We start from the raw sequence: 20,972 nt of genomic DNA, 5'->3' as shown, positions 1-20,972 counted from the left end.
ATTACTTGAGTAAGATTAGTACTCATGAAAATGAAAGAAAGCCCCAGCTAGAGCTCAGGTCCACTGTTCCAAAGGCATACACAATACTACACAGACCATACTTACAGGCCATCAGGGCTAATCCGTGTTCCAGGTCAGGTTTTACTGCATATCCTTGAGAACAATCAGCATCTTATGGTTTGATGGGGAAGATAAGCTGCAGGAATTAAAAACTCAGTAAAATGGGACACTAGAATTAATAATGCTAGCAAATGGGCCCACCTATAAACTATTGGCTGACCAAGAATAATTTAGTAGAAACGGCTAAGATTCTACTATACCCTGCTTTTTACCTAGCTGTTTAATATTAGTCTATAGAACATTTGCATGGGATGTATGGCAGGTGCTTTCTATTTAAGAACAAGATGTTTGTAACTAGGCTGGTCCCATGGAATAGGAGAGGGATATTCTACCCAGTATTACTATCCACCACTTCAGTGGTTGTTAGAAAAACACGATCAAGTGAACTGATTTATATCACAGCTTTCTCTGCCTTGTTTAATGCATTTTGTTCTCCAAGTGCTATTCCCCTCCAGAAAGGGCTTGTGTAAACATCATCAGGAATGTGGACTATTCATAATCAACATTCATTGTGCTGCATGAGACCTCCAATTCAGTTCTTAACATGGTCTGGAATTTTACCCAACCAGCAGCAGGAATGCAGAGTGCAGAAAATCAGTGTTTTGGGGGGGAAATACTGTGCTGCTCTTATTCATTGTAATTTAATGCACAGAAGCTGAAGAGAAAAACTGTAAATTCAAAGTTAGGTTTAACTAGTTTCTAATTGAAAGCCAGTATGGTATAGTGGTTTGAACACTGAAGCATGACTCTGGAGACCAGGGTTTGAATCCCTGCTTGGCCTTAGTGATGTTACAAGGATGATGGTATAAGGGGTAGCTTGTGATTCCATTATGTATGACAGATTCAGTATCAACTGCAGGTGCACAAATTACCCCCAAGTTTAATAAATGAGGAAAACATATGATTGCATCCTTTCAAGGTAGTACTCTTGCCTTAAGATTCCTCCATCTAACCCCAAGGAATGGAAAAGAGGGGGCACAGCACTATGAAACACTGAATAAATACAGAATAAATGTCAATGTATCCAGTGGAATCTCATGCAGCTAAGTGAGAGATGGATGGGAAGAATGGATGGTTGTCTGTGTGCCCCCTAGGAGTCAGGGCATATAGGGTTGCCAAGAGCTAACCATAAGATAATTAATCTGTTTCTAAAAACTATATAGAACAAGGAATTCTGCCACCTGTAACTTCATTAACCAGCCTACCATTGTTGCTTGGCAATCCTAAAGGGGCAGTGATGACCATAAGACAACGGGAAAATGTTCAGCACTAACCAGTGACTAGTTTTTCTGGTCCTGAAGAGTGATGGGCCAAACCTTTCTCAAACTAAGCTGCAAGCAATCCCTTCCATTTGCCAAGACTCCATCAGCCTCAGTTACTGATCTCTGTTGGAAAGACCTTTCCTATGGCAATACTATGAATATATAAATTGTCCTTGAAATTACTGTACATCCTCAACTCACTGGAATCAAACAGATGGTGCAGACAGGGAAATCCCACACACTTAGCTTAAAGTGTGAACTTCAAAGTGACATTGTTCAATTGAAGCAACACTGTGTATACTGTCTCATTTCAAACTGAATGGTTTTCTTTTCATTCAAACAATTGTAAGCACATTAAATACTCAATTATAGCTCCCACTGGAAAGTTTCTAATGAACACTTCATTATGGCAGGTTCGGTGAGGAACACTCTGCCTTAAAACAGGTATCTTTGCTTCTCCATCATTAATTTTTACTTCTAGAAAAACATCTGAACGATTCTTTATTTTAGCTTCATCAGAAATAATCAAATATCAGTGGAAGACAACATATTTGAATACAAAAGGTCCAGTCTCTAGCATTTCCATTTCAAACATCTTATTTGTGAGGACACCTCTGACTGACACCCCAGAGTATTGGTTCTGGTCAAAGTATCTGATGATCCTGGCCTAGGCCCGGTACATCGCTTCCCATCAGGGTGGGCTGGAGGCATCCAGTTTTCCCCCAGAGGGATGCTGCAGCAGCCAAACGGCACGGCGTCCCTCTGCCCAAAAAAGAATCCGGAAAAAACGAGTTCTTTTTCTGACGCCGTGCAGACACCATTGGCGCACTCCTGATGTAAGCGACTTACAGCAACATCTGTATGGTACGTCACTTACATCATCATGGTGGCTCCCGTGTGGATGGCATGCCACCGCTGTGACGTGCTAGGGTTCCGGAACATGCAGGTGCTGCATGCTCTGGAACCCTAGTATCGGCGGCGGTACACCACTTTTGGCCCATCTATCCTGGGCCCTAGATATGTGTCACTCAAGATAAAGCAACTTCCTGTGTTCCTCTTCTTCAGTTTTTTTTTTCAGCTAACCTACTATTGCTCTGCTGTTTTTTATCTTATTTTTTCCACTTCTTGCCCATTTTTCACAACTGCTGTATCACAACTGCTTAGACCTTTCGTCAGTCAAACCACTGTTCTTCTTTTAATCAAGAAAGAAGTGCTTCCCCCATTCACAGTCACCCTTGAAAAGTTCCTTGTGTTGCATGCACATAGGCTTGCCATAACCCGGCGGCCCCCGTGCCAATCACGGTTTCGGGGGGGCCCCTCCCGGTCCCGGTCCGGTTTGGGCCCCCACCCGTGCCTTGTTCCCGGTTTGGGGGCCCGCTCCAGCCATTGCCGCTGCCGCTAACGTGGCTGCTGCGGCGCCAACCCACCTCCTCCTCCGGCTCCGCCTTCCTTCTCTTCCTCGGCGGTCGGCAGAAGCGCCGCCGCCACCGCGCCCCCACTGGGAGGGCTTGCACGCCACCCAGGCCCCAGCAGGGGCCAGGGGCAGCGTGCGGCCTTCCCCACCTCCCTCCGCGCGCGTGTGCGCCTGCCTTCCCCGCTTCCCTCCGCGCGCGCGCGCACACACCTGCCTTGCTTCCCTCCGCATGCGCGCCAGCCTTCATATGGAGGAGGAGGGGGAGAGGAGGAGGAGGAAGAGGAAGGAGCTGGAGGAAGGGTGCTTCCTCATTGCGCGCGCGCCTGCCTTCCCCACTTCCCTCCGCGCGCGCACGCACCTTCCTTCCCCGCTTCCCTCCGTGCGCGCGCCAGCCTTCATATGGAGGAGGAGGGGGGAGAGGAGGAGGAGGAGGAGGAGGAAGGAGCCGGAGGAAGGGTGCCTGAACTTAGCCCAGGGCAGAATTGGGGCAGAGGAGGAGGAGGAGGAAAGCTGAGTCAGTGGCCATTAGGTCTGCCTTAGTTTTTTGGGGTTTTTAAATTATTTTTAAAAATATAAAATACTTATTTTATTTTATTAATTTTTATTATTGCTTTTTATTTTTTTATTTCTTTAATTTTTATTATTGCTTGTTTTTATTTCATTTTATTAATTTTTATTATTGCTTGTTTTTATTTTATTTTATTAATTTTTGTTATTGCTTGTTTTTATTTTATTAATTTTTATTATTGCTTGTTTTTATTTTATTAATTTTTATTATTGCTTGTTTTTATTTCATTTTATTAATTTTTATTATTGCTTGTTTTTATTTCATTTTATTAATGTTATTATTGCTTGTTTTTATTTCATTTTATTAATTTTTATTATTGCTTGTTTTTATTTTATTTCATTAATTTTTATTATTGCTTGTTTTTGTTTTATTTCATTAATTTTTATTATTGCTTGTTTTTGTTTTATTTTATTAATTTCATTATTGCTTGTTTTTTTTATTTTATTACATTAATTTTTATTATCAAATATATACACCCCTGCCTTGTTTTTTATTTATTTTTTCATTATTTTTTATTATTAAATATATGCAAGTGCATTTTTTGTGTATTTATGGTGCTTTGAATGCTAACAAGTCTGCCTTTCTTGGCCTATTATGGTGGTGGTGGTGGTGGTGGTGGTGGTGATGATGATGATGATGATGATATTGATATCAACAAGCCTCTGAGGCACGGCCAATGTAACTTGCTGTGATTTTTACAAACTCATGCGCAGTGAAGAAAAACCACAGTCCCTTGACCAAGTTCACACTTCTGAGAAGTAAAGTTGAACCCGAGGGCAAATACATTTCTGCCATCTGTCTAAGAATAATGCCAAAATGTCCTCCATTTTGATCATGCCTAACTCTGTTCATGGCTAACTGTGTCTGTAAGTCACAAATGCTACCTCTGCTTTGGAATTTGTCTTATACAAGTTCTTTTTCTTTCTTCCACACTCCTTTGCCCTCTGGGAAATTGCATTTTGTGCTAGGAAAGAGCCAGTGTGGCACAGTGGTTTGACTGTTGGACAATGATTCTGGAGACCATGATTTGATTCCTTGCTCAGCCATGAAACTGAGTGGCCCTGAAAAAGTCACATCCTCTCAGCCTCAAAAGAAGGAGTGGCAAACCTCCTCTGAATAAATCTTGCCAAGAAACCCCCCTGCCTTAGGGTTGCTATAAGTCAGAAATGGCCTGAAGGCACACAACAACACTCAGCTTACATCTCTGTTTGTATTCAGTTCCTGGCTAACTACTTGTCTGTAAAACTCAAATGCTATCTCTGCTTTGTAATTTGATTCTCATGCAAGTTATTTTTCTTACATCCACAGTATTTTGCCCTCTGGGAAATGATATTTTGTGACATGCCACATCCACTGTGGTAGGCATTTTGTGAATGCACAAGGCTTTCATGTGGCAACTATTTGCAAAAGTACTCACAATACTCACTAGAGGTTTCAAATGTTCAAACACTCATCCCAGATGTTTAAGGACTGCTGTTTTAAAGCATGCATTTCATCAGAAAATTGAGCAGCTAGACAAAGTTACTGCCAACCTGATGTCCCATCTCCCCTTCTTCTAGTTACACACAATTTATTTTATAAACCAGAATGTAGTTTAGTCTGTCTAAACACTGATCAACTACACTGCAACCTATCTCCATGGAAACACTTAACTCTTCAGCTAGAAGTTTGGATCTAATTCTTCCTCTTTTTGGCTCTTGAGAAGACTGGCAATGTTTACTAAAGAGATGCTGGCAAGGCTGGGAGCTTTAACCAAGAACTTGGTCCTTCACAGGGCTTCCACAGCTTCAGACTTAATGGACACATTTAAACAACAACAAAAAACCTGTAATTAATACCGGAAATTCCATTTATCTTCAAATGCCTTATGTGCTGTTCTCTCTGATTAATACTCATATTCAGATTAGCAAACATTTAGCAAGATGTAGAAAAGTAAAGAAACAGAGACCCATCTCCCAAGGACAGGTGTCATTTTTAAAAATGCCATTATATGTTTGCCTTAGGGTTGCAATAAGTCAGAAACAAGTTGAAGGCACATGACAATAAGAACAACTACATTTGTAAACAGGGAAGGCTGGAACATATGTAAAGTCACTTGTTCAGGGAGAAGAGTTGCAAAGTAATATTTTATAGCTAAAGTACTGTGAATACTCAGGAAATGTTTATCATTGTAGCTATCTCCATAAAAATATTGCTTTTATTATTAAAATAGCTTGTATCATTGTGGTACTCTTCCTGCTAGCTCCTTTCCCACATACAGTACTGTATTTACTGGAAAGCAAAACTAGCACACCAGTCACTTACTGGCCAAAGCAGTTATGGTTAACAGAATCATACATTCTCATATGTCTCAGCAAAGGAGAGCTACATGGGAACACTTCTCATATAGAAGCAAATAGTTTTCCAAAGCATTTATGTTTTCTTAGAAAGGCCAGCTCATTTTGGCAGCTGTCCCTGAACAGACACACCTACTCTTACAAAGCAAAAAGAGCGGCAGCAATAAAAATATTTGAGTGAACTTTGAGTTGAGAACTTTGATTTGTCTCAGCCAGTCAAATTTATCCTCTGGTATAATACCATTTACAGAATTTTCCAGTGTAAAATTACTCAAGTAAAACTGCCTTTCCAGTACTTTTTAATATGTGAAGTTTTTCTTGGCTTTCAACACCTGATATACTACTTAAGCTAGACATGAATAAGTGAACTTGGCGAAAAGTTCAGAGTCTGGATTTTTTTTTTAAAAAAAAAATGGGAGTTGCATGGGGTGTTTTAGAAACAAAAATCTATCACTGCTTTAAATAAACAGTAGATTTCTCAGTATGAACAATGACATATCTATAAAACACTTTCTTTTATTTCAGAATCAGTTTTACCATGAAACAATATGAAACCACTACTTGTTATGTGCTTTCAAGTCAACTCCAAGAGGCCCTCTCCTAGGGTTTTCTTGGCAAGATTTATTCAGATGAAGTTTGCGCTGCCTTCCTCTGAGGCCAAGCAAGGATTTGAACCTTTGTCTCCCAGAGTGAAGTCCAGCACTCCTAGTTCAACACCCAAATCACTACATCTCTTGTGAGGCTGTCGCTACAGTCAACACATTCAAAGTACTTTCTGCCTCGACTCGCTAATCTGCTATTAGAGAGAAAGAGTGCACACACATTAGCCTACACATGTGACAATCTTTACAAAGAAGTTACTTTCACCTCCATGTTTACCCCACTGTTACTCAACATCTCTGTAAATGCTTCCACCCCCATAATTTCCCTAACAGCATGTTTAGCATGTAGTCCATGAATTTTCCCTTCAAAATAGCATTGGTATGATATACTGAAAATGGTCTAAATCAGGAGAAGGCAACATTCAGCCTCAACATATGACCAGATGGCAATACCCCTCAGCCCTAGCCAGCTAAACCAATGGTGCTGGGAGTTGCAGTCCGACATCATTTGGAGCCTACCTAAAACTTGTCCCAACTAGCAATTGTTAGGAACTATGTGGGTAGAAAGGGCATTTGCAGTTTATGGTGCAAATGCCTTTTCTGCCCACATAGTTCTTACAATTGCTAGTTTAAGACCCTTACTGGAACAGAAGCAAGCACAGACTGGAGGAGATTCATAATGGTTCAGACCATTATGAAACTAGGATGATAAAATCCTTTGGTGCTGAGACTCTAGTTCACTCAGCTTTTTATCTCTATGTAAAAACACCCAGGTAGAGAGGATAAGTTTTGCCTGTCATCAAGTACAGTATGTGTTTATACTATATATGTAACCACAAAACCACAGGTCACACTGAAGTCTTGAGATGAGCAACACTTCCTCTTCCCAAGTAATAGTAATATGATCACAATAGAGAACAAGGCAGTAGACCAGGAAAAAAATCAACTGGTGACAAGCACACAATTGTCTGGCAAATGTCTATAAGAAGAAGTTATTTAACAGTTGTTGTAGATCATTAGACAGTCAACAAACTCTGGGTGTTATGCGGTCAGTTAGTAGCAACTGAATCAAATAGAGAAGAAGTGCACTGTGAGTCCATCACTACTTCTGATGCAATGTGAACAGTTGGATCACTTATTAAAAAACTCCACACATCACACAAAAAAGAGCAATTTGAATTTAGTCAAATGAGGCAAGAATATTTTTCCCCTCTGAAGGTTTAGACCTAGAAGAAAATGCACAGAGAAAGGAGGTCTGTGGTCTGTAATACTCTCTCTGAACTCACACCCAACAATATAGGAACCTGCAGCAGAGATTAATTGCTATGAACAGGCTCATTTTCAAGTCTAGAGCAAGATAACTTTTACTCTGTTTCTTGTCTGCTTTTAAAAAGACGTATGTTCATGGAAAAACTTCATAGCAAAAGTCTGCCAACTCAATTGACAGCTGCACCTAGTAAGACTTGAGAGCTGAATTAAAGAGTCACATAGCTAACAGCTGTAAAGAAAAGCTTTGAAAGACTTTTTTTCCCTTTATGGTTTGCTTTTAAAGTACTTTTTACTATTTTAAAGAATTGCATGAGAGAGAAAATAGGAAGAGATTACGAACAGGCACTGCTGAAATCCAGCATTTCTTGGTTTGGGAGTAAATTATTCACTATTGCTCACACCCCTTACGCCAGTTGTTTTTGGATGACAACACCCACCACTCCTGCCAGTGAGATATACTGGCTGTGGCTAATGGCATTGGAGTCTATCAACATCTGGCTGGTACTGTTTTTGTATGGGTTAAAGTAGTACTAGCCTCCCCACCCCCACATTTTAAGCAAGTTTTCCAGAAACTCAGCAGTAACACAATAGCCCATCCTGTTATTACCCGATAGCAGTAAATATGACTCCACTGGAACTGAGTGTCACTCACAAGTGTCCAAGAAGGAGGGCACAAAAGTGAGAAAGCAAAGAGAAATGAGAAAAGGAGGTTTGGCTTAGAACAGTGGTGCCCAACTGGGGTGCCCACAACCCCGGGGGGTGTGAGATGAAATTTCAGGGGATGCAACACAGAATGGCTTGTGTCCTTAAGTTGCAAGTTCCTAACCCTAAATAACTCAGAATCTAATTGCTCAATTTTATGCACTGCATTATAAGCTTGTTTAAAAAAAAGTTCAATTTGTTCACCCGCAGTATTGTATGGGCCTCGACTTGTGCTTCAAAAGTTAGAAAATAAGATTTCTCCATCTTCAAATGTGATATTACTTGTGAACATTGATCAAGCATTTGCTAGGGGCATAGAGCCAGTGTGGCATAATGATCTGAGTGATGGACTCACTCTGGAGACCAGGGCTCAGTTCCCAGCTCAACCATGAAACCCACTGGGTGACCTCAGACAAGTCACAGCCTCTCAGCCTCGGGGAAGGCAATAGCAAACCTCTGCACAATCTTGCCAAGAAAACTCCATAATAGGGTCACCGTAAGTCAGAACCAACTCGAAGGCATACAACACACACACACACACACACACACACACTGGGCATAGAAAACATTGAGAACCACTTGCTTAGAATTTTACTACGACTGCTGGTTCACTACCCTACAAACCATCCCAGTGCTACAGATGGAATGAACAGAGCGTCTTGTCCAGTGTGCTTTCGCCTCCCCCGCCCCAGTCCAGAATGACAGTGAACAGTGAACACCAGTGTGTGTTCCAGTGTATGTCTCCCCAAAGGGAAAAGTGACTCTTTGAGAAAATTTGGCACTTGCAGCATCTTGACCCAGAGCCAGTGTGGCGCAGTGGTTTGAGTGTTGCGACTATGACTCTGGAGACCTGGGTTTGATTCCCCACTCTGCCATGGAAACCAATAGGTGGCCATGAGTAAGTCATGCTCTCTTGGCCTCAGGGGAAGGCAATGGCAAACCTCCACTGAACAAACTTTGCCAAGAAAACTCTAGGATAGGTCTACCTAAGGGTTGCCATAAGTCAGAAACAACTTGAAGGTACACAACAAACAACAATCTCAGCCACTATTACATGGAGATGCACGAGGGACTTGATCTTTGTGAAATCTGATATAAATTGCCTTCCTGAACAAGAAATGATGAAGAACCTGAAAGTCTGTTCACTTCTTGGTGATGTTTTTGTTGGTGTTAATTGAGAGCTAGCATGCTGGCAAGGGTTCGAATCCATCTAGGATAGCATCACCATAAGTTGGCAATTACTTGAAGGCACACCACCACCATCATCACTAGTGACATAATTCTCAGTGAAATACCATTATATCACACAATCACTGCTAGCCCATGGGACAGGGCTCTCTGCATGATAGTAGTTTGAATGTTAGACTACAACTCTGGAGATCAGGGTTCAGTTCCCAGCTCAGCCATAGAAACGCACTAGGTGACTGGGGGCAAGTCACACTCTCTCAGCCTCAGGGGAAAGCCATGACAAACCTCCTCTGAACAAACCTTGCCAAGAAAACTCTGGATAAACTCTGCAAATTACTGGAAGGCACACCACCATCATCACCACCACCATCACTAGTGACATAGTTTTCAGTGAAATGCCCATTATGTCACACAATTACCACTAGCCCCTATGGATCCTATAACACAGACAAACCTTTAAACAGGGCTCTCTGCAGGATAGTGGTTTGAGTGTTGGACTATGACTCTGGAGATCAGGGTTCAGATCCCTGCTCAGCAATGGAAACTCCCTGGGCTACAGAACTGTAGTCCAACATTCAGACCACTGTCACACAGAGAGTCCTGTTTAATGGTGTTAACACAATCCACAGGGATTAACAGGTATTGTGTGACATAGGGGTATATCACATGAAGGAGATTGGGAGCTTATCCTGTGAATATCCCAGAAAAATCATGTAATTGCGTGTAAAGATTTCACACAATATTGCACAAAACCTGCCGTTAAAGTGGTCACTAAGAAGCACTAACGTGCATCTTTTTACCTTTGGGATTTCAGTGACAATACATTTTTGACATCACTTTATTTGTGAAATTGCATGCAATAATCGTTTTTGCAATCACTCGCCATTTTCACTTTATTTGTGGGATGTTTTCGATGCCCTTTAATCTCTCTTTAATGCCAAAATTAGCCCCAGTGTGCTAAACTCTATAATGGGTGTTTTGCTAAAATTATGTCACTGGTGATGCTGCTGGTGTGCCTTCAGAGTCATTGCCTCCAAGTCCAAAGGCATCTGGGGAAGTAGACTTTAGTCTAGGAAAGCTCACGCTGCCAACTTCTTCCTTTTGGTGAGTCTCAAGATCTCTCTACCTACTGCTTCTACAGACTAAACACTGCTATAGCTTTGAATTCTGGAGCCCAGGATTCAGGCTCTTGGCCATGGAAACCCACTAGGTGACCTTGGGCAAGTCACACCCTCTCAGCCTCAAGGGAAGGCAAGAGCGAACCCCCTCTGGAGAAATCTTGCCACGAAGTTGCCAAGGGCTTGAAAGCAGACCCCCCCACACCCCTCCAGAGAGGCTTGAGGCTGAGATTTGGGGAGGAGGAGGAGGAGGGCATGCCAAGGGGGAAGGAAGGGAGCCCTGTGCCCAGGCCGGGGGGAAGGAGGCTTACCAATGTCGGAGTTGCAGAAGGCATCCTGGGGGTGGACAGGGACGCAAGTGCAGGCGCCCACCAACAAGTCGCTCAGGCTCCAGCTGCAGAGCAGCACCAAGAGGCTCAGCACCCACCTGGCCATGCTGCCCCCGAAGAAAGAAAGAAAGAAAGAAAGACAGAAAGAGAGGGAAAGCGGCTCTTTCCAAGCCTTCTCTTCCTGGAGGAGCCCCGGGAGCGATCCGCCTCAGCCCCTTTCCTTCTTTGCCCGGGCTCCCTCTGTCTGGCTGCACTTTCTTTCCCAGCTGCTGCTCTGCTCTGCTCTGCTCTGCTCTGCTCTGCTCCGCTCCTCTCTTCTCTTTCTGGGCTGCTGCTGCTGCTGCTGCTGCGGGGAGTTATAGCCCCTCTGGCGCCCCTCGGACCAATCCCAGCCCCGCATTACCTCATCCCCGGGGAAAGGAGGGGAAGGCAGGGCTCCCAAAAAAGCCCCGGCCAGGCGGGGAGGAGGAGGCGGGCTCCTGGCCAGGCCTTCCGCGCCATCTAGGGAAGCCGAAGCCTGGCTCCCTGGGGCTCTGGGCTGGGAAAGGGCGGGAGGGCGGCCGCCTGGGGGCCCTGGGAAAGGCGGGCCAGAGGGAGAGGGAAGCCCTGGGGCTCCCATCTGAGGAGGAGGGAGGGTCGCTGTGCCTTGGCCTTCCCTCCGTCAGCGATGGGGGAGAGGCAGAGGGTGCAGGGGGAGGCTGGGGCTCTCTGGAGGCCAGGGTTCAAGGCCCGCTCGGCCATGGCAGCCCCACTGGGTGACCTTGGGCAACAAGTCACACTCTCTCAGCCTCAGGGGAAGGCAAGGGCAAACCAACTCGGAACAACTGATGCCCAGGATAGGGGCGCCATAAGTCGGAAGTGACTTGAAGGCACACAGCAGCAGCAGTAGTATGTGGCATTTGTGTGTGTGTATACACACACAGGTAGATAAAAGAGACGTGAAGGCACACGGCCTTCAACATGTGTGAGTTTGTATGTAGTGTTTTGTGTGTGTATGTTTAGACACACACACACACACAGGTAGCTAAAAGTCTTGAAGACACATGGCAGAAACGTGTGTGTGTACACAGAGAGAGGGGGGGGAGACAGCGTGGCCTACTGGGTTGAGAACTGGAGACAAGGGTTCAATTCCCAGCTCAGCCTCAGGAAGGCAAGGGCAAACCACCTCTGAATTAATCTTGCCCCCAAACTCCCATAGTATGATGGCCTTAGGATTCCTGTTGCTGTTGTTGTTGTTGTGTGCATTCAAGTCTTTCCAGATTATGGAAACACAAAGGCAAACCTACCATCGGGGTTTTCTTGGCAAGGTTGGTTCAGAGGAGGTTTGCCCTTCCCATCCCCTGAGAGAGTGTGACTTGTATAATTACTGTATCGACGGATGAAACACATTGAGAAGAGGATCCACAGCACTCCTCTCGTGGCTCATGCAATACCAAGCTTTGATGCCAAACTACTTTCTGATTCAAGGATAGGTAGGGTGGACTTTGGCAAATGCTTCCTGGCCCTTCTCCCCATCCCACTTCATATTAAGAACCTTTCCTTCCGAAGGACATTGACCAACTTTAGGCAAACCTATGCTATCCACTTAAGCCTACTTTGGCACTTTCTTCTTTAATTTCCTCAGTGATTGTTCTGGGTTCTTGCTGCTTTAGCTGGCAATAATGTCATCTGCATTGCAATAACATCCCAAATCCACAAAATAGTGATACAGTACCTTATTATTATTATTATTATTAACCTTTATTTATGAAGCGCTGTAAATTTACACAGCGCTGTACATGCAATCCTTTTAGTTAGACGGTTCCCTGCCCTCAGGCTTACAATCCTGTGTTAATACAATCAAAATCCATAAAATAAAAGATGCAAGCTTTTGAAACCCCACTGGCTTCTTCATCAGCCAAAGGTGTTAAAACTCACACTAGAGGAAAAGGATAAAAATGACAAGATTAGTCAGTCTTGCATTTTGTCAAGATGAAGTTGGTAGTGTTCTGAGGTTAGATTTTATGACGGGATACATTGCAGGCAGGGCCCTCCTCCTGGCCATGTGGCTCTGGGAAACAAACGTCTTCCAAAGTCCAGAAATACAATTTAAATTCACTTTGCAGTAGAAAAAGTTACTTCCTCTGAGATCTAGGGTGTTTACATCCCTTGTGACATCACAAACCCCTTTGTCAGGCAGAGCTATAGAGAACGATATGGAATGAGAAACCCAGGAAACACCAGGAGAAAACATCTAAGCAGAATAATGCTCCCTTCAACTAGAAGAGAACTGTTTTGTCTGGAAAATTTGGAGACAAGAAGGTGAATGGGACAGGAATAACTTCTTAAAATTGGTCAGACCAGCTGGCCACTTCATCCCAGTCATATTGGGATATCATTTATTTGCCAGGGCAAATAAAAATGGTGCCAGAATGAAAATAATGCCTGTGCCAATCTGCCTAGAGAGGGCATTCTTCAATTGGGGCACCCTACACAAACAACAAAAAGCCTTCCTGTTGTGTGCCTTGGTATGTCGCATCTGATGCTGATACTTGGGAAATGAACCTTGTGATTTTCTCAGCGCATGGGCTGGTTGGTGTTGGAGGATGCATTTCTTTGACTAGCACCTTGCATTGGACTCAAATGCAAAAAGGCAAGCAATGCAAGGCTTTCCAGATCTGTTTAACATAGTCCCATATTATTATTATTATTATTATTATTATTATTATCCTTTATTTATAAAGCACTGTAAATTTACACAGCGCTGTACATACAATCTTTTTAATTAGACAGTTCCCTGCCCTCAGGCTTACAATCTAAAAAGACATGACACAAAAGGAGAAGGGAGTGGTGGCGGGGAAGGGGATGAGGTCCAGCAGTTCTTCTCTACCTCCGAGGTCTGGACCAAGGCTGATGGACTGGAGGGAGGGCTTGGCTTCTTAATGGATGGTTAATCTTCTTCCAACAGGGAGGGCTGTTGGAGCTAGCCTGCCACTCTAGTAGGATAATACATATAAAATACATAGCAATACAGGAAATGGTCCAATAAAACAGGCAACAAAAGAACATCAAATAGCAAGTGACAATTATGCAATGCCTGGGAACGCTTCTCTGAACAGGATGGTCTTCAACTCCGTTTTGAAGCTGGCTAAAGAAGTGATGGCTCTTGCTCGCGGGGGAAGAAGGTTCCAGGAGTGAGGGGCAGCGAGTGAAAAGGGGCGAATCTGAGATGGGGCAGAGAAAATCCTGGCCTGGGACAGCCAACCTTGACTACCAGAACGAAGGGCCCGAGTGGGAAGGTGGGAGAAATAAGATCTGATAAGTAAGGAGGGGCCAGTCCATGGAGGGCTTTAAACATTGACAGCAGGAGCTTATACTGAATGCAGAAAGGGAGAGGGAGCCAGTGAAGGGATGCCAACACAGGAGAGAGGTGGGCAGATGTGATAATGCGTGCAGCTGAATGCTGGACAGAAATTAAAGGACAGAGGTGAGAAAGAGGAAGCCCAGCCAGGAGGATGTTACAGTAATCAAGTCGTGAGATCACTAGGGCATGGACCAGAATCTTGGCAGTAGAGGTGGAAAGATATGGTCGGATTTTGGCAATATTGTACAAAAAGAATCGACAAGCCTTGGCTGTGGTCTGGATCTGAGGGATACACGACAGAGAAGAATCAAAGATAAAACCAAGACTGCGGGCTTGCTGGACTGGTTGAATAGAAATGTTGTCTACAGAGACAGAAAAGGAGTGTTGAAGGGTGGACTTAGGAGGAAAGACATGAGCTTCAAATGTCGATGGCGCATCCACTGTGAGACAGCTGTGAGATAAGACGAAACTTGCTGTTCAAGCCTTGGAGAAAGGTCAGGGGTGGAGAGATACAACTGGGTGTCATCGGCGTACAGATGGTAGGAAAAACCAAAAGAGCTAATGATTTTACCTAAGGACAGTGTGTAGAGAGAAAACAAAAGGGAACCCAGAACAGAGCCCTGGGGAACGCCAACAGATAAGGGAACAGAGGGCGAAGTCTGACCACCTGTGACCACTGCAAAAGATCTGTCTGACAAATAAGATCTAAACCAGTCGAGAACAGAGTCAGAGAACCCAAGGTCAGAAAGTAAATAATAATAATAATAAAACTTTATTTATATACCGCCTTTCCACAGTGATCAAAGCGGATCACAATACCATCAAATACAATTGTACAATACATCAAATACAAAATATGTAAAACCGTAAGTGCATATAATTAAAGAAGCATCCTTAAAATCACAAATAAGAACATTAATAACATCTGTCAGTCATAAAGAGCATCTTTCAACAAACAATAATTTCTAATGGGAATCAGAAGGATATGCTGAGCGGAAAAGATGGGTCTTTAAGGCTTTCTTAAAGGCATCTAAAGAGGAACTAAGCCTTATCTCCTCCGGGAGCTTGTTCCAGTATAGGAGCTACAGATGAAAATGTTTTTGGCGGGTTGATGCCAATCTCGTCTTAGGATATTCAAGTAAGCATTTCCCAGTAGTTTTGAGAGTGCGGGGCGGATTGTATGGGGAGAGGCGTTCCCTCAAGTAACACGAGCCCAAGCCATGTAGGGCTTTATAGGTGATGACCAACACTTTGTATTGAGCCCAGAAGCTGATTGGCAGCCAGTGGAGAGATCTTAATACCGGTGTTATATGATCTGATCTAGAAGTTCCAGTGACCAATCTGGCTGCAGCATTTTGAACTAACTGAAGCTTCCATACCTGGTACAAAGGTAGCCCCATGTAGAGCGCATTACAGAAATCTAATCGAAAGGTTACCAGTGCATGTACTACTGTTTCAAGGTCCTTTCGGTCGAGGCAGGGTCGCAGTTGGCATATCAGCCGAAGCTGGTACCAAGCACTCTTGGCCATCGCATCTACTTGAGATGATAACTGTAGAGATGAGTCCAAGAGTACTCCCAAACTGCGAACTTTGTCCTTTAGGGGAAGCGTGACCCCATCCAGGACTGGATGACAAATTTCCCTGTCAGGACTTGGGGAACCTATCATGAGTACCTCTGTTTTCTCTGGATTCAGCTTGAGTTTGTTTTCCCTCATCCAGCCCATTACTGACCCCAGGCAGGCATCCAGAGGAGAGGTGCCATCCTTAGTCACTGGGTCAGTCGGAGACGTGGAGAGATAGATCTGGGTGTCATCAGTGTACTGATAACACCGAGCTCCATGCTTCCGGATGATCTCTCCCAGCGGTTTCATGTAAATGTTAAATAGCATGGGGGACAGAATGGCGCCTTTAGGGACGCCTGATGTTAGCTCTCTTTTACGAGAGCTGCTGTTCCCCAGCCTCACCAGCAGGGACACGCTACCCCTGTCGATACTCAGACGGAGATCATCAACTAAGGCGACCATGGCAGTCTCAACTCCGTGTCCCGCTCTGAAGCCAGTTTGAAATGGGTCCAGATAATCGACTTCATCCAAGACAGCTTGGAGCTGAAAGGCGACTGCCCTCTCAATCACCTTGCCCAAAAATGGTAATAAAGAGACCGGTCTGTAATTACTCATCTGCAAGGGGTCCAGAGAAGGTTTTTTCAAAATTGGTTTTACTATGGCTTGTTTTAAGGCAGATGGAAATGTTCTCTCTCAGAGAGAAGTATTGATTATGGTGAGTAATGAAGATTTTATTACTTCTCCTCCCTGAATGGTCAACCACGAAGGGCAAGGGTCGAGGGGACAAGTCGTCCTTTTTACATAACGAAGGAGCTTGTCCACGTCCTCGGTATTCACAAACTCAAAGTGATCCAGAATAACCTTGCTTCCAGAGACACTGGAAGCCTCTTCACATGATTCTGTCAAAAAATTGGAATCAAGATCAGCTCTTATCTGAGAGATTTTATCAGCGAAAAAGTCATTGAAAGCGTCACAGCAGGCTCTAGTTGGTTCTAGTAAAGGGTTCAGGGCAGCTGGCAATATAGTTAATTCCACCCTGAACAGCTCTGCTGGGCGAGACTCTGCCGATGGAATCCGTGCAGCACAGAATGAATTCTTTGCTGCATCGATTGCCACTCCATAGGAACATAACATGTTCTCATGGAGTGTCTTGTCAGATATGTGCTGGTGTTTCCTCCAGTGGTGCTCTAGTCGTTGTGCAGCCTGCTTCATCTGGCATAGCTGTAATGTATACCAAGATCTTCTATTTGGAGCAGGCTGGTAAGGACACTTGGGAGCGATACTGTCTATTGCCCCGGTAAGGTTCTTATTCCAATTATTGACCAGGGTTTCGACAGAGTCGTCATTATTCCCAAACATAATTCCCTCTAGGGCTTCTTGGAACCTTTTGGCTTCCATCAGCCTTCAAGGGCGGACCATTGTAATGGGTCCTCCACCCTCGAGGGGTTTTTGGATAGTGGCATTTAGTCCAACCTTGAGCAGAAAATGGTCCGTCCATGACAGGGGGGAGATATCATTTACCTCCGCCCACAGATGTTCTCGGTCTATACTAAAGACCACATCGGGGGTATTACCAGCACAATGTGTTGGACCCTGGACCAACTGGGACAGGCCTATGGCAGTCATGGAAGCCATGAACTCCCGAGCTGCACCGCTTAGTTCTTGTGAGCTGGCCCCAAAGGGGATGTTGAGGTCCCCCAGCACAAAAAGCCTGGGGGACTCCAACACCAGCTCCGAGACCAGCTGTGTCACCTCAGCCAGGGAATCTGTTAGGCCATGGGGTGGACGGTAGACCAACAGAATCCCCAGACTGTCCTTGGCCTTTAGGGTCAGGTAAATACACTCGACGTATCTCAGTTTCAGAACCGGGTTCCTGGTCAAGGTGATGTGACTTTCATGGACAACAGCCACTCCTCCCCCTCGCCCACTTTCCCTGACCTGCTCCTTCACTATATACCCATCTGAGAGAGTTTTAGCCCAGGTCACACCGCTATCCTCTCCCAGCCAGGTTTCAGTGATACATGCTAGGTCGGCATTATTGTCGTCTAATAGATCGTATATAATATGCAACTTATTTTTCACCAACCTAGCGTTACATAGGAGCAAGGTAAGGGTCTGTGGTATGTTTGGGACAATCCTCGGTTCTTTCAGGTTAACAGGGTGACTGGAAGACGGAATAGATATTAAGCATCGATCTCGTCTTCCTCTAGATGTTCTATTCAAACTGTTAACGCTATATCTCCCCATGCCCCGCACAACTCTTATCGGTGCTCCCTGGACACTATTTGTCTTTACATTAATATCAATATTCTCTTTCCTCACAACAGCAATCTCCTCTACATTATTGCCTAATTGCTGTATTCCTGGTAGGTTTGCCATCATGGTAACTACTAATATAAGGCAATAGATAAGGCAATAGAAAGAAAAGCAAATCCTAATTTTATCCCCTTATATGGAACCATAAGTTAAATAAAGATTATACTACTGTTACTTCTGTAACATTAACAGTATTGGCTACCCATTAATAAATTATGTTCCAGAAAGCCTGTGAGGCATCTGAATAGGATTAAGGAGCTGTAGTGCCTTTGTTGTATTTTAAACTCTCTACCAGTTCAGCAGAAAATCCTGTCATAGTCAAATGTTTGAGCTAATTAAAAGACTGACAGATGTAAGGTCGCTGCTCTCACCGGCGCCTTCCCCTTCTCCGCGCTCAGGTGGTGCTCTCGCGTGGGCACGGGTGTGCACTTTCCCCGGTGGATGCAGGCATCTTCCGGGGAGCCAGCAGGCCAACTTTTAAGGTCGCCGCTCCCACCGGCGCCTTCCCCTTCTCCGCCCTCAGTCCCAGCTTTTAAGGTCGCCACTCCCTTCTATATCCACTAGAAGACAGTGATCAACGGTGTCAAAGGCTGCAGACAAATCAAGAAGGATGAGAACAGAGTAAAGGCCATTAGCCTTGGCCCGTAAAAGGTTATTCGAGATCTTAGTGAAAGCTGTCTCAGTAGAATGCCGTGGGCGGAAACTAGACTGAAAGGGATCGAGAATGGAGTTGGCTTCAAGAAACTCAGGACAGCGAGAATAAACAACCCGTTCCAAAACCTTAGAAAGAAAGGGAAGAAGAGAAATTGGATGATAGCTAGACAAAGAGGAGGGGTCAAGAGAAGTTTTTTTCAGAATTGGGGAAATGAGAGCATGTTTGAAGTCCGACGGAAAGGAGCCTGTAGAGAGAGAGAGATTGAAGATATGGAGAAGCGAGGGCTGAAAAGAGGGAGCTATGGAGATCAGAAGATGAGTAGGAATTGGATCAAGAGAACAAGTTGCAGGTTTGGAAGAGTTCAGAAGTGTAGTGAGTTCATCCAAAGAAGCAGGAGGAAACACAGAAAATTTTATAGGCGAGGGCGATAGAAGATTATGAGCAGAAGAATAATCGGGAGGGACTATCTCAGAGCAGATAGTGGTAATCTTTGAGAGGAAATAATTAGCAAAGTCATTATGAGAGAATGGTGAAGAGACAGGAGGAGAGGGAGGTTTAAGCAAAGTGTTGAAGGTGGAGAACAAACGCTGTGGGCACTTCTCATTGGCGGAGATCAATGATTTGTAATAATTTTGTTTTGCCATAGAGAGGGCGCATGAGAAGGATGAAAAAACAAATTTGTAATGAATAAAGTCAGCCCACTGTTTGAACTTTCTCCAAAGACATTCGGCCGCTCTAGAGCAGGACCGGAGAAACTTAATGATGGGGGTAAGCCAGGGCTGAGGCCTAGTCTTAGAGGAAGAAGTGCGTACAGAGACAGGGGCAAAGCTGTCAAGAGTCGAGGAAAGAGTGGAGTTAAATAAAGAGTCTGAATCAGCAGAATCCCCAAGATTTAGGGAAGAGAGAGATTAATCCAGGGTCTGACCAAGATGGTTAGAGTTGACAGATTGAAGATCATGAAAATAGCGTTGAACAGTATGGCGAGGAGGTGGAATATAAGTAAGAGCGAAGGAGATTAAATGATGATCAGATAGTGGAAAGTCAAGTGCCAGGTAGTCAGAAATGACACAGTTTGCAGTAAGAACTAGGTCAAGACAGTGACCGTGAGAATGAGTTGAAGAGTTGGAGTGTGGTTGGAGGCTAAAAGATGCTAGGAGAGAGTTGAAGTGAGACGTAGGGTTATTGGAATCGTCAACGTGGACATTAAAGTCACCTAGGATCAAAGTGGGGACTGAATCTGACAGGAAGAAAGTCAGCCATGATTCGAAGTCTGAGAGGAACTGGGTAGCAGAACCAGGAGGGCGATAGATAACTGCAACCCGGAGCTGTAGAGGAAAAAAGAGTCTAATAGGATGAAACTCAAAAGAAGAGAAATGATAGCTGGGGGGGGAGGTAGAACTTGGAACTGGCAGGAGTTAGCAAGATACCAACCCCTCCTCCTCGACCCTCAAGGCAGCTTGTATGGGTGAAGGAGAGACCACCAAAAGAAAGGGCAGCGGGGGTTGCAATATCTGGGCTGGGAGGCAGGTTTTGGTGAGAGCAAGGAGATTAAAGGAATTGGAGAGAAAAAGGTCATGAATTGCTGCTGCTTTAGGGGCAGCAGAGCGGCAGTTCCAGAGTGAACAGAGGAATGGAAGCAGGGAGACAGGAAGAGGCCAAATGGCGATCAGGTTAGGAGAAGTGTGGGGAGCCATGGGAAGGATAGGATTCGCTGCCTAATGATCAACATGAGAAGGTGAGACAATGGCAGAAACAGGAGAGAAAGAAGAAAAGCTGTAGCTGGCTCTCTTTCTGAGGTGGTAAAGCGGCTTTGAGGCTATTGCCAACTCAGGCTTGCTGAGGAAGAGTCCAAGGTAAGCAGGAGGTGGACTTGAGGGAGCAAAAAGTCTTACTTGCACTTATTTCCTGTGGAAAAGTCCGAAGCAAACAGGAAAAATCTTTTCAGGCAGCAGAGGTCTTTCTTGCCTTTCATCCTCTGGAGAATTCTGGGACCAGCAGGAACGGTCTTTTCAGGCAGCAGAGGACTTTCTTGCCCTTTCTTCCTGTGGAGAATTCTGGGACCAGCAGGGTTGCCTTTCTCTCCCTGTGGATGATGGTGGATGCAGGGGAGGGCTCTTCTTTCAGGCAAGGCCTGATAGAGCTGGAATGCCTTTCTCTCCCTGTGGGTGATGGTGGATGCAGAGGAGGG

At 44.6% G+C, this 20,972-nt stretch overlaps 2 protein-coding genes across 4 annotated transcripts in view; one reads left to right on the top strand and one right to left on the bottom strand.

The window, feature by feature from the left end:
* TIMP3 (TIMP metallopeptidase inhibitor 3) overlaps positions 1-11,366 on the bottom strand; it is a 46,635-nt gene extending 35,269 nt beyond the window's left edge. The window contains exon 1 of one of the 2 annotated variants that reach the window (XM_042466649.1): positions 10,891-11,366. In XM_042466649.1, the coding sequence (XP_042322583.1) occupies positions 10,891-11,014 (124 nt within the window). In that variant the 5' untranslated portion in view covers positions 11,015-11,366. Of the gene's footprint in view, positions 1-105; positions 2,769-10,890 lie in introns of those variants that run through there. The other variant, XM_042466650.1, reaches the window with a different exon arrangement.
* Positions 1-20,972, top strand: part of SYN3 (synapsin III) — a 1,385,441-nt gene that overhangs the window by 1,231,116 nt on the left and 133,353 nt on the right. The gene's annotated exons all lie outside the window — the stretch shown is intronic.

Source organism: Sceloporus undulatus, chromosome 5 (assembly GCF_019175285.1).
Source record: "Sceloporus undulatus isolate JIND9_A2432 ecotype Alabama chromosome 5, SceUnd_v1.1, whole genome shotgun sequence".
NCBI lineage: Eukaryota > Metazoa > Chordata > Lepidosauria > Squamata > Phrynosomatidae > Sceloporus > Sceloporus undulatus.
Note: the sequence above shows the minus strand (reverse complement) of the source record. Positions and strands in the feature narration are given on the sequence as shown.